This window comes from Argiope bruennichi, chromosome X1 (assembly GCF_947563725.1).
Source record: "Argiope bruennichi chromosome X1, qqArgBrue1.1, whole genome shotgun sequence".
Classification (NCBI taxonomy): Eukaryota; Metazoa; Arthropoda; class Arachnida; order Araneae; family Araneidae; genus Argiope; species Argiope bruennichi.
This window is the reverse complement of record NC_079162.1, coordinates 100,255,775-100,270,887: the sequence shown is the minus strand read 5'-3', so window position 1 is coordinate 100,270,887 and position 15,113 is coordinate 100,255,775. Positions and strand designations below refer to the sequence as shown.

General features: G+C 28.8%; 1 protein-coding gene across 1 annotated transcript; it reads left to right on the top strand.

Moving 5' to 3' along the window:
* The first annotated feature begins 4,312 nt into the window (after positions 1-4,312).
* Positions 4,313-14,476, top strand: LOC129959068 (facilitated trehalose transporter Tret1-2 homolog). Its single transcript, XM_056071863.1, has 2 exons — positions 4,313-5,142; positions 12,700-14,476. The coding sequence occupies exons 1-2, from the start codon at positions 4,662-4,664 to the stop codon at positions 13,881-13,883; spliced, it is 1,665 nt and encodes a 554-aa protein (XP_055927838.1). The 5' UTR covers positions 4,313-4,661; the 3' UTR covers positions 13,884-14,476.
* Positions 14,477-15,113: the final 637 nt, after the last annotated feature.

The following is a 15,113-nucleotide window of genomic DNA, read 5'->3' as shown; positions in this document are numbered from 1 at the left end:
TAGAAATTAAGAATCATTAACTATACTCGTAAATATTGACATCGAACTATAAGTTTTACTGTTCTTAATTCGACGAAAGTTTCATTGTAGAGTCTCAGCTTCAAGATCAAAGGGTTGTAGGCTCGTGCCCCGATTCCATATTAGATACATCGTGTATGTGAGTATTATATCACGAAAAATAAGATCGGCTTATCGAAAAGATTTTTTTTTTTTTTTTTACAATAAGAACGAATAACTTAAAGCGTTTTGCAAGTTATTTAAAGCGAAACAAGAATTCGACCACAGACAAAAAAGTTGTTAAAATTATCCTGACTCAACCATTACATGAATATAATTTCCCAAAATCTACAAGATGGTTTTATTTTTGTCATTTCAAATGTTTATTCTTTGATCCATCCATTCTTTTAAATAAATACTTTAAAATATATCTAAGATAATTTTTATTACTTTTCCCGTTGATAAAATTAAATAAGTAATTTAATTATTAAATTTTATAATAGAACTAAAATTTTTCATTTTTCGCCATTACCCCCCCCCAAAAAAAAAAGTGCTTAACCTTTTACTACTAACCCGGCCCGAACGGCCATGCAATTCGGTACTGGCGAGTCGGTTTCTGTTTCAAACGAGGGATGCTGGATGTAAAATAGGTTATCATCAAGCATGTCTTAGCTCTGCACCATGCATCCATCTTTTGAAACAGTAACTGGCAAGCCAGTGTAAAATTTGAAAGGCCGGTTAAGCCGGGTTAAAAGTGAAAGGGCTAAACTAAAAATGAAAAGTTTAGAGAAGATGATTGCAAGAATAGAGTTTCATTTGATGAGTTCCTGCGATGCTTCCATAGCAAAATTTACTTGTCTTCATAATATGATAAATTTATCTTATATGTTTTCAATACTATAAATTAAAGCTGCATTTATTTTTTATAAAATTCATCCTATATTTATTATATGTTTAACCTCATGCGTTGAAGCGTTAAATTGGGAGAACCATGCCTTCTTCTTAAATAGAACTACAGAACAGTACCTAACATGCAGAAAGTGATGGCCAGGACAGAATTATGCTAAAAAGGAACTGTAACTGAAGAAAACAAGCTTTTTTAAATCTGAAAAGGAACACGAATTTAATAATTCTTAAATACCTTAATTTCAACTTACACAAAAACATTCAACAATGAATATACCTGCTCGGGTGAGCGAAAGTGCGTTATTAAAATTTTCAAAGAAAGTGTATTATTCAACACAATGTTTCTTCTTTAGCCAGAGGTTTCAAATTTTTATAGTTTATTAATTTTTCAATGCCCAGTTTTGAAACAACATGAAGACCAAATAATTTTAAACCATGGTCGATTTTCTTCGTTTAGTTTATATATATAAATATCTCATTTTGAAGCAATACGAGGGCATTCACCAGATAACAAGGACAAAACCTGAGAGGCTCCAAATTGCCAAACCACAACAGTGGCAAGACATTTTATCCTTAATTATAGGTGATTGATCCTGGAGATTTAAAGTATGTCAAAGTACGGATCTTTGGTTGAATCCAGTTACAAAAATGGGGCCTTCCGAGATGTTATTAACAGGACATGATGGCTAATGTTTCCGATAAATTAATTTCCTAAGCAATTGAAATATTTAGATCTGAAAATTAATTCGGAAAAGATTCAATTCAGTTTCGTTATGTTGTAGCCATACGAGGGCTATTTTGGGATGGACTTTTGAACTGTGTTCAGATGAAATGGTACTTGAACCTACTTTCTCCTCTCCAAACCTCCACATTATGCCACTTAAATGTGAGATTTCCCATTATGGATTTAACGTGATGCAGGTTCACGTACATACCGAATCTTTAACCCTTTCTAGGGCAGTGGGAAGTATGCTTCCCACCAAATTTATCAATCTTTGTATGAAATTATGTAGGTTGGCGTAAGTTCTGACAAATTTTTTTAGTAAGTCAGAAACTTAGATGCTTCAGTTCTTTATCTCAGATAAAATGATGTGTCTTGATTTGTTACTTAATTATTAATTAACCAAATTAATTAATTAATCAAATTAAATTTATCTAATAAGCTAAATGAATCCCTTTTCTTATTCTAATTTCAAGCCTAAAAATATTTTAACATAATATGACTAGAAAAAAATGGCCCTTTAAAGGGTTAAAGGAATCGCCCCAATCCCTCAGATTCGAAAGTGAAATAATCCCACCATGACGCCTTAACCATCTCGAAAAAGTTGCAATACAAAATTCAATTCATTTAGTCATGCTGCCGATATTATAAAGAAGAAAGGAGGAAGGGGTTCAATTATTTCTTTCTTATTCTGAATTTGAAAATAGCTGTATAAAATTGACCGAAGTATATATTTTCAGTACGTTATTTCTTTACACAATACAGTACAAAGCTACGATATTTTTATAATAGCTTCAGCAATTCATTGATTTTATTTATCACTTACCACCTGCCTCCTAAGAGTTATATCTTATTTATCTTAATTATGCATTATAAATGATTTAATCAACTATCTTACATATTTAAATACTTGCATTTAAATCTCATGCTTGTTCTACCCCTCCCCCCAAGTCTAAAAATTCATTGTGATTGGTCATTTGTATTGACCAACTACAAATACGAAATACTTTCTATTTGCTAAACATATATCTAGAAAAAAAGACGAAGAGAAATGCATGAGCAAAAAATCTTCGACACATCACAGAATTGAAATTAAATTACAGAAAACTGATAGTATGACAAAGATATGATTAAACGATAAAAATTGAACAAATGTAAAATGCGAAATAAAATTAAAATGGTGCTTTAATTTTGAATCTATTATCGAGAGTAGTAGTTCTTACTGTTTTGAATTACAAAACACTGGTACGACTGGTCACCCCGAAACTTTCTCGTATACTTTCCAATAAAGGTTTTATCTCCCATCCTTTGTCTAAAATTGTGAACTTGGGTAAGAGTAATTGTGTACTTGGGTATCACGATAACATGTATTTTGGTCGTGTTTTTTCCCCCTCCAGATTGACATCAATATTTGACACAAAATTATAGTTGTAGTCATCAGATAACCTATCGAATTTCTTTGATTAAGTTGTTGCGTTTATAAGTTATTGCATTTATATGTATGTGAAAGTATTGACCGACAGATGGTCAACAGTTTGATGTATTTGGTTCAAAATTTAATAAGTATCTATATTTTAGATACTAATCTGTTTATCAAATTTTAACTATCTAGCTTATAGCGTTTTGTATTTATCGAGTTCACTTGTACTCGAACAACCAGATAGACAGACTTACTGTGATTGGACTTCGTTCAAAAATTGATAGAAATCTACAAATTTGATTGTAATTCCATGTACCAAAATTTCGGCCGTGTAGCTTGCAGCATTTTTGAGCTATCGTGTTCACAGATATACTACTGACAGATAGAAGTAGTTCCGTTTTTTTTTCAGGATCCAGGTAGGTCTGAAACGTGGAGATTCGTCAAAATTTCGAATTCGAATTTCTTAATGACTACAATACTACATCTATACTTCTTGTACGAGAAAGTAAAAATTATGATTATTTACCTGCGAACTCAAAAACTTTCCAGAATACTTGTTCCGGACTCAAGATCTGGATCTGTGCCAAATTTTGGGTCAAATCCATTAATGGAAAGATTGTCTGTGTGTGTCTCCCCGTGTGTATGTAAACACAATTACCAAAAAAGGAAACACGCCAAAATGATGGGATTTGACACTTGGTTTTTCATCTAAGTACTAGATCTGTATCAAAGTTTTACCAAATACCTATATTGTGTTTATCTTCCTTAATGGATCATGTGATCGTGATGATTGAAAAAAACAACAAACTAAACTAATGAAATTTGGAATGTTGTCTATACATATTGCAGATGGTTCACGAGTTCAATTAAATTTTAATTATTTAATTAATTTATCAACTTATAATTAAAATCTGAAAATGTTAAAGTACTGTATATGTAAAAAAATTCACACATTAGTATGTCAGGAAGTAAATGAAAAATCTATTGCAGTATTTCATCTTTACGAATGAAATTCTGTAAATCTGTTTAAAGAGGAATGTTGCAGTACTTCTGATTTAAGAATCGAAGAGTAAATAATTACCTTCGAATGTCAAAGATAAAGTGCTTGCTGTGGTAAGCGATTGTTACACTGATAACAAAAACAAAATGAATTTTTCAAACAATTCACTTTTCAATGACACAAAAGGATTATATCAACTATTCTTTAAAAACCACAGATAACGTGGAGAAATCAAAGTTATCTCTGCAGTCAGATCTCTAATATGATATTAACGAAGACTCTTAACGAACGTCTTTTCATATTGTTCCAAAATCAAGTTCTGCTTCAAAAATCATTTAACCAAGTTGCTGAGTGTTTAATTTTCGGCGCGATTTTTATGAACTAGAAAACGAATTCTTTATGAAGGCTTTTTCATATTGTTCAAATATTATTCCTGTTTCGAAAATTAATTCGCTGAGTTGCTGAGTGTTCAGTTTTCAGCGCTATTTTCCCAAAATTATTCCTGCTTCGAAAATTATTTCCTTGAGTTGCTGAGTTTTCAGTTTCCAGCGCGATTTTTTTATAAACTATATGAAGGAGCAAAAAATAAGTCACTAAAATCAATTTCAACTTTTAGGATGGAAGATTTGCATCGTGACGTAAAGAAGCTGAGAAGTAGTTCAGCTGCAAGTTCCACTAGCTCCGTGACTGAATACGTGAATGAAGTTTTCACGGAGTCAGAACTTGAACTGAGTAGAGGTGTGAGCATTCAAGTGACAGATGACACCCAGTGGATAAAAAACCCTTTAAGTGATGTCCGAAATGACAGCACGCAGAGTAAAGGTATGGAAAATGTGGTCGGTTTTTCGCACGACAGCGAAGAATCGGATGATGGCGACAAGAGTTTCTTGACGAGCATTAAAAACATTCGAAAGATGTTTGTAGCAGCTTTAATCGTTCTTCTGTTTGCAATTAACATGGGAATAACTGCAACTTATTCGGCCACTGCTACAACTGACATGGAAAAACCCTCGAGTCCTATTCATCCAGATGGAGACCAAGTAACATGGATTGGAAGCTTGATGGCAATCGGAGCATTGATTGGAGGTACAGCAGGAGGTAAGAAAAAAATTGATGTTAAATCAATTTTACTACATATTACTTATAAATATAAGAATAAAAATGCTTTTAAAAACAGGTGATTATTCTTTTGCTAAAAAGTAAAAAGTAGTTTTCTTTAAATCAAAACTAAGGTACTGAAAACAAACTACTCAACTAGCCCTTGTTCGTGAATCTGCTATGCAGGGGTTAATAGAAATACATCTAGTTAAAAGGAAAGTTAATCATATGTATTACAAGTTCTGAATTTTAAATCAAGATTTTTGAATTTTTCAATATTTTTTTTCCAATGCCTCACATTTAAACAAACCTTGTTTTAATTTGCATATTTTTATAATAAATTTTTTCTAATTTTCAATGCAATACTAAAAACATATCTTTCATAAACTTTATTATTATTATATCCTTTTTTTTGTTTGAAGTCTTTAACGTTCATGCTTATTCGTCACATTGAATATTATTGAATCTTGAAATCAGTTTTCATCTTCAAAGTCACCGTCCTATGGTTTCTCTTTTACTGAATCAAAATTAAACTAAAATTAATTAATTCAGTCACTAAATCCTGAAAATATTGAACTATAACATTGATATTATGACAACAAATTAAAATTTCAGAATTTCAGTGTTTCAGGAAGTAATAAAAAAGCAATTATAAACTCCATTTTACAAACGTGAAAGAAATCCAAAAGAACATTAAATTTTTCTTTATTATCGTCCACTTTGGATGATATGAGTTCATACATTATGGAAAGAATTATGGTTCATTCATTATGGAATATGATTTTATGAGTTCATCCATTATGGAAAGAATTTTATGTTTTAATCTAAATGATAAATAAAACAGCCCCCTCCACCGCCCAATTTCAAACTAGACTGGATGCTATTAAAGAAACTTCGTAGATTTCTTAGCTTAGAATTTGCGGTGAATGCTTTAAAGGTTTTATGAAAATTTATATCAACATATGCTTATATTCAAAATTTTTAAAAAATACACATATTGTCTAATTTCTGAAAAATTAATAGAAATATTGTAATGAATTTTAATGTATATTCATGTGTGAGAAAAAGCATGTATACATGATACTCACCAATTAATGCAAGACTTATTCTTGCATGGATGTTAGAAATCAAAATGGCAAGATCGAAGATAAATTAACTCTTATATGAGGTTTGATCACTATTTACAATATATTGGTAAGATAAGAAGTATTCTGAATCTTGAAAGCAGCCAATGAAATTCTTGGACTTGACAACAAACTATCATACTTTAAACGTGTTTCAGTCATCGAGTCCTCATTGGTTGTCCATGGAATTTCATTGGCCATGGCTTTCTGAAAGCAAAATCTCATAACCAAGATTGAGGGAGCTTTGGGATCTGATTCTAAATAGGTGAACATTACACATCAGCCTGATACATGTTGAATATGCCATCAAACAGCTTCTTGTTGTATTGGAGAATGAATAATCAGGTGATAGCCCTCTTATTGTCTTATCTTTTAATCAAATTTTTAAAAAATTATTTTAATACTAATCATATAATTGTGTCCATGATGTAATTGCTGCAATACTGAATGTTTTGTTTTGCTCTTCAAATAATGCAAATATGGATAAGTAAATGGATAAGTATTTGAAAATGATTTATTACACTTTTTAAAATGCTAAAGTAATATATTTATAGAACAACCGGTATCTAAAGCCATTGTACTTAAAGAAATTGACCTCGAATTATTGTTTTTGAAAGAACAAAATGAAGCAAGAAAGAGCTTTTCTAGATAATCCTCATTACCAAATGCAATAATTTTTACACTTAATATAAAAATAAAACTCGATAAGAGAAGAAGAATTTTAAAATTGCTTGAGATTATCTGGTTTTTGATTAAAGATTCCAATAAAACAACAGTTTTATAAATGGCCAATACAAAAATTACCAAAAGATCACAGCAGACCACATCAGATAAAATTCCTTACAGATATGTCTCTAAACGTGAAATGTATTACATTGTGGGTAGACATTTCTTTGTGCAAAGAATCTTAGCATTCATTCATTTTCAAGAATTTTTCACTCCTCGCGCTCGTGATTGTTATCATCATCATCTGCTGATTACTCTCCACTTATATCATGCCGTTTTTATTTCCGAATACGATAGTAAATGGTTATGATTTTTATCTTAGAATGAAACAAAAGAAAATGAACTGAAAAGAAAAAAAAATTAACAGATTACAAAAGTGAATTGTTTTTTAGTCCCTTATTCAAATCTGTTGCTTCAAAATATAAAAATGACACAAAATCGTTTTCATGAAACCGATAAAATTAAAGATATTATTTCACATCCGTTATTATTAATGTGCATCTTTTGTGTCATTTTTTAATAGATAATGATATAAATAAAGAAATGTTCCAGCATTGCAGTTAGCCATAATAAGGTAGTTATGATCGAGACAAAAAAAAATTAGGGTGAAGAAAGTCTGTTGAGCAAAAAAAATTTTAATAGTAAAATTCAAAAGAACAGAATACAACTGAAAATGAAAAGAGAAAAATAAAACCTATAAAATAAAATGAATGATAATAAAATTAATTGAATAAATAATAAATAGGTATTAATAACAACCTATTAAAAATCCTTTTAATATCAATAATAGATGTTCATCATTAATACTATTTACGGTTATTATTAATAATAACCGATTTATCGCATTGACCATAGCAAAAAATCGTTTGAAGCTCGCGTAATACCATTAAAACTCAATAAATTATTTTGCAAACGATTCGATAGTACAAACTAAATAAACTTCCATATTCAGTAAACTCAAAAATTCCCCTTCATTTAAGTTGCGTCAGTAAACTTGAATATCGTTTGCTTTAAAAATATTATATAATTAAAAAACTCTTTTTTTTTTTACATTTTTCTCTGCATTTCTTATTTTTTCCGACTACACTTTTCATCACAGAACTCACATTGATATATAAAAAAATGCTTCTTTATATATATTTTACTTACCCTTAAAGTTATTATTTTACCTTAATAAATGCACGGAAAATTGATTATTCAAAATTTTATTAATTTCTCTATGTCAAAAGATGTACATAGAGAAATGAATTATATACAATATTCAACACATCGAAAATAATCTTTTATTAATAAACAATTATGTGCTCCGTCCCGTATGCAACATTTTTAATATGTTGTCTTTGTCTATATACAAAATATTGCGTCAATAATTTTTGATATTTTTCTTTTTGCGGTACAGAAATTAAAGGCGGTGTTATTTTGATTATAATGAAAGCATAAATTATGATGCCATCGTTTTTCCTCTTTCCTTAAAATATATTATTACAATCTTACTTCTTAATTCGAAAATATGATAATCCTTCTATTCTTCTGTTCTTTTCTTAATTTTTGAGAAATTCATGTCTATGAAGCATTCCTTTTCAAATATATTTGATTATTTTAAAGTGAAAAATGTTAGCTAGTCTTTACTGTGAAAACATTATTCTCCATTGCTTTCAAAAATTTAAAAGAACATTTTATTGTATACAAGCATCCATGCCATATTTCAAAATATTGACCTCATTGTGAAACGGAAACGTAAACACATGAAGATTATACCGATTCCTAAATGTATGAAGTTACTTATTTCCTCTTCTAGATAAATGTCACACATAAGAAAAGTAAATGAATTTAATGCCCATTTATTTTACAAAATTGTTCTTTATGTATTTTTTTACTCTCTGTTAAAAAAATTCTAAAATCAAGCAAAAAGTCACTTTTAGTTACAAGTAAATCACGTTAAATGAGTAGCGTTTTCATGTTTATTTTCATATCATCTTCAAATTTTCTTACAACAACCCGTATTTTTTCTTTTTCTTTTAAAAGAATTCACATATTGAGAGCTCACCGGATATGAAATTTTAAGCAATTCGATCCAAAACAACTGAAATATACAAGGAAAGATATCTAAAGAATCTCTCAATATATAAAATGTAGAAAATAGGTCGTACTTATAACTCTTCCTTTAATTGATTTATATTCTGTTAATGGATTCCATAATTTCATACTTGATCTAATTGCTGCTTTCAAAAAATGTACTTCAAAATGAAGTAAAAAAAAATAGTAATAGGAATCTCATGTATTCTTTTTTTTTTCGTGCACATTTATGGAAATAAAATAAAAACAAAAGCTACAATGTTAATAAAGACTTTTTCTCGTCATCCTCTTATCAATAAATGAAATTCGCTGCTGGATTGAAGATATGTAAACTAGATGTATAAAGGCCAATGATTTGATATTTCATTTTCTTATTCTTTGTATGTTATTTATATTTAAAAAATATTGCAACATTATGAAAAACGTAAATATTTAGTACAAAATAAAAATATTTCATGTTTCAGAATTATTTTTGAAGAAGCTAAAAACTGGTTTTAAGAAGTTGTTTTGAGATATGCATGTCAATGAAATATAATTTTCATGATAAAATTTTCACTAAACAAAAATTTAAATCAACTGTGAAAATTTTCGATATGATATTTGCATTCAAATGTTTTTTTATTTTAAAGAGTCTCTAATAAAAATAGGATTCACACCTCTATAAATTACCATTTCATTTTTGAAGATGAATTTTTATATTAAAATACGATAATGTAGATTATATGGATTCTTTCTATATAATCCATTCATATAATTATCATTGCTTTATTCTTTCATATTTTTATTTAATCAATACTTTAGATCTACATTCATTCGTTTTTTTTACTGAATAACAAACAAACAAACAAAAAATCAAATTTTCATAATTATTTTATTTTTTAAATAACTTATCTCCCTCTCAGCTTCCATATTTTGCTAAAAATAATTTTGTTTGAATGCTTAATCAAATCTACTTGCTGGCTCAGTTGCTTTCTTTTTTACTTTTACGGAGGTACGGAATTATTCTGATAAAAAATGTTAAATGATTGCCTAATTATTATCTAATGACCACATTTGTTTTCTGTTTCATCCGTACTTCAATCTAGTAAACATTTAAGAGATCATATGCATCAACACAAAATAAAATGGAGATAAACTGTCGGTATTATCACTCACAAATAGGAAAAGGTCATAAAATCATAACTATAAAAATATAACTGACAACGTTTTGTTTTGACTAAAAGTAAACTTATCTGATTGTTTAAAATTTGCTCATATCTGGCAGGTGTTTTGTAAAATACATTAACAGATCTCTCGAAATTATGAAAACAACTTTTGTGATAAATAAAGAGGAAAAAATAAATATTTTTCTCTTAATTTATACGATTTGAGCAAATTATAGATTTGTCGTTTGAAATCGGATCCTCAACAGCAGATGTTCATGTCTAATAATTTTATTTAGGTTAAATAATATGATCAAAAAATAAACTGTTTACCAAACCCTCATATAATAATTTTATAAGTTGTATCCCAGCAAATTTATGTATTAGTTGAATGAAATAAGTCGTAGTGTTTCCAAGTAAAATTCTAATAAAAAATCTTCTGTTCACTTATAAGACAGTATTTTGTTTATATTTCGACAAAAAAGAGAGACGCGGCGACAGTAAAATTTGTTCTTAACTATTTGGAATATGTCCGATGCCAACAATGCTTAAAAATATTTCAACTAACATGTTTAATTTTGAATTTCAACACTGCAGAACAAAAGGTATCAACTGATTCGAATTAACTGCACACTTGCGATTTATCTCATTATAAATGCAGATTGATCAAGGACTAAGAATATTAAAATCAGGTCTAAAAATGTCAAATTCAAAGCTAGGTCCATTACTAAGAGATTTTGTTATTTTTAACATTAACTTTTTATAAATATATGAAAGAAGCATAAGAAAGATATAAATTTTATTTTAATCTTTAACGCTTTATTTTTTAAATATAATATGTATCGCCAAAGCAAATATCAAAATCGGATAAATAGAAAGTGCATTTTTTCAGAAACGAGCTAGACAAACTAAGATTTCCTTTAATGCATTCTAAATCATTTATATTCTAAGATTATTTCACAAATAAAAAGCCATATTATTATTCACCTAGAAGCACGATATGAAGCACGAGCATGCCTTGAAAAACATTATTAAATACAACGAAATGAAGAACTTGCATACCTTAAAAAGACTACCAAATAAAACGATATGAAGCACTTTCAGACTTTAAAAACACTATCAACTGCATTGTACAATGCACATAGTGCAACATAGATAATACATTATTATTTGAAACAGAGAAACTGTCGCATTCTCTGTTTCAAATATACGACAGTTCTTGGAATATGCATTATAAAAACAGTTTTAAAACATAATTTTTTTTAAAATTTTGCAAAAGTTAAATGATTTTATTTTAATTGTTTTCTATTTAAAATCTTAATTTATTATTCATTGTTATATCACAGAATCAGGAACTGTATATTATCTCAAATTTACAATCAGATAGTACAACTAATTTTAAATAAAAAATTTAATCCTTTTATAGATTAATTGATAGAGAAGTTCAAAAATATTAAGAAAAATGTATTGACTAAATGTACAAAATTTCAAAACTAGCATAAACCTGGAAGTGGGTAAAAAATCCTTTACGAAATTCAATCCGTATTAATATCAGGCAAGTTAAACAAAAATGTTAAAAAATATACTTTGATAATTATCAAAATACTGTATAAATTTCGTATTATAGGGCAAAAACATATCCTGTAATTCAGTAAGCATCATAGTGCGTATTCATCACCTTTTAGTGCAAGTCAAAAGTCATTGAGCTGTCAATTCAAAAGAAAACATTTCGCGTCCACCTTTCGATTTCAAATAAGATTTGTATTTCTGTTGAATAATAATATGCGTTCATGTTTTTCCTACAAGATCATATTTAATCTTTTTCCAGTACACCATTGAATTCTTCATAAATGTTATGCTGTAAATAACAGAAGTCATAACTAGACTACTAGTGAGTGCCATTAAGATACTAAGAGTGAACGCGTAAAAATTCTAAAGAATACTAGTAAATTTTTTCGCAATTCCAATAAATAATACACATGCATATAAAATATTATATAACTAATATGCAATTTTATTGTAAGTTTAGTTAGTGCTTGGTATTGTTCACAAAAAGAGGAAATTAATTTAAAAAATAACCACGAATAGTTAAATATGTTATATAAAAAATGAATAAGTATGTCTAAATTTGCCGTTGTTGATCAAATATTTCGGCACGTATGTGGTATGAAAGATGGAGAGTGTAGGCGTAGGTTCAGGTACAATTTTTAAACAGGGAATGTCTTTATCAAATATTTATGGTGATTAAACTATAAAAACAACAAATAAATAGCGATAAACTGAATCATCAAATTCATTTTATCACTATAATTTTATCAATGCTTTCTTTAATTACATATTTACATATTTATATCAAACGGAAGAAAATAGAAAAAAAAACTTTTAATTCATACTTATATAATAAAATTTTTATATAATTATTTCCACCAATTTTTGAGATTTATATGTCAGATTTTACTACATATAAAATATTTTAATATCTTTTTCAGGTTATTTAACTAACAGTCTAGGACGAAAAGGAACTCTCGTACTTAACACAGCCCCTTTCGTTATTGGCTGGTTATGTGTTGCTTATGCAAAAACGATTGGAATGATCTACGCAGGACGTGTGATCACTGGATTTTGTTCTGGTATCGTTTCAGTTGCCACTCCAATGTATTTGGTGGAGATTTCTACACCAGAAGTTCGAGGACTTTTGGGAGCTTCGTTCCAATTATTTGTGGTCATAGGAGTGCTCATCGTATCTATTCTTGGTTCGCAACAGAGCTGGCAATATCTGGCCATTTCCGGCGCTTCGGCAAGTTTGATTGCGGCATTTTTGATGATACCAATGCCAGAATCTCCAAAATGGTTGATGGGTCAAAAAAGACGAGGTGAGGCTAAAAATGCTATAATATTTCTACAAGGAAAATCTCACGATGCTGAAGACGAATGCGTGAAAATGGAAGACGAAATACAATCTCAACCTAAAGGAAATGTTCAACTAAGCGAATTTAAATCTCCAACGCTTTACAAGCCATTTATATTATCAATTGCACTCATGTTTTTCCAGCAATTCAGTGGCGTCAATGCAATTTTATTTTACACAGCAAACATATTTAAATCAGCTGGTAGTAGTGTAAACCCTATAACAGCAACAATTTATGTCAACATAATTCAAGTTATTGCAACTTTAATCAGCAGTATCCTTATGGATAAAGCTGGAAGAAAAGCATTGCTTCTGTTTTCTGGTATTTGTATGGCTGTTAGTTTCATTGTTTTAGGAGGCTTTGATCTTGCTCGAACAAATAATCCAGCAGTTGCAGATAAATACGGATGGTTGCCTTTAGTTTGTCTTATGTCCTTCATTGCTGCCTTCTCGCTGGGTTTTGGGCCTACACCATGGCTAATGGTGGCAGAAATGACACCAATACGTTTCAGAGGTATTGTCAGTGGCATCGCAACGGCACTTAATTGGACATTTGCATTCATTGTTACTAAAACTTTCAAAATGGAAGAAGCGTCCATGCATGGTTACGGAGTATATTGGATGTATGCATCGCTTCACCTAGCTAGTCTTGTTGTAACTTTCTTGTACCTTCCAGAGACCAAAGGAAAAAGCATAGAAGAAATACAAGAATTTTTCGAAGGCAAGAAATCTCGAAGCTTTTCAGGACAAAAAGAAAGCCTTTAAAAACGCTTGGTATCATGTTTCTTTATCGAGAAGTAAATTTGTGCTTTAAAAAGGTCCAAATCCATAAGCATTTGAATGCATTATCAGTGGTTTAATATAGATTTTATTTTGACCGTGTTAGCAATTAGTCGTGCTGTTAAAATGTTGTATTAATTCGCCAGAATAAGGTGAAATAAATTATATTGGTAAAATCACATCGTTGAACTACTGGTGAATTCAGTAAATCAAGCATCTTTGTATTTCTCTTGTAGTATTTTTTTACTCATCAATGTTTTTTAATAACTAAAATATGCCATGTTCATGCATACCTTAAAAAACATTACGCATACTTTACTTATTAATAATATTTTCGTATTTTCTGTATTTCTACATAGATATTTTATTTTATTTGTTATAAACTTCAATGCACATATGCATGTAAAAACAAATATTAGTTCGTTCTGTTATATTAAACAAATATTAGTTGTTTCTATTGTATTAGTTATAATGATTGTTTTTATAGCTTTTTAATATAACTTTTATATTTATTCACCTATAAAAATTCAACATTTTATAAGTTGATAAGAATGGTCTAAAAATTTTAATTGTTCATTGAACGCTTAATTTGTAAATACATCATTAGATAACTGTTTATCAATGTTTTTAATATAACTGTTTACAAAGTTGTTCATTCTGTTTACTATTTTGTTAATTTAAAAAATATATATATGCTTTCCAGAAGCAAAATAAAATGTTAAAATGTATATATATTTTTTAGACAATTTTTTTTAATTTTTTTTTTTTTTTACCATTGTCTGCTATGAAAAGTTGAATGGAAAAATACATTTACTTAAAATGAAATAAAAATATTTTTGTATTTCTCTCTAAGTATTAAATTTTTCATTGCTCATCGTACGGCATTTTTTTTTTTTTTGCTGATAGTATGAACCCAGATGTTTTTAAATAAATTCAATATTTAATTAAAAATGTTCATACAAAACTTTTAAAGCAAATATCACTCTTCTTAATTTTAGTAAATGCTATTTCTGATTCCGATATAATCTGAAAGGTATTTGTAATTGGCATTGGTTTCATAATGTATTTTATATTTTATCTTAACAAACTTTTAGATTTTATAATCATCTTATCAAAAAATGATTGGGTATTACAATTTTATATTGTATTATATGTTTTTATTGTTTCATTGTGCCGCTTTTGAATTGTGCTTCTTTGATTTTCATTTTATTTGTT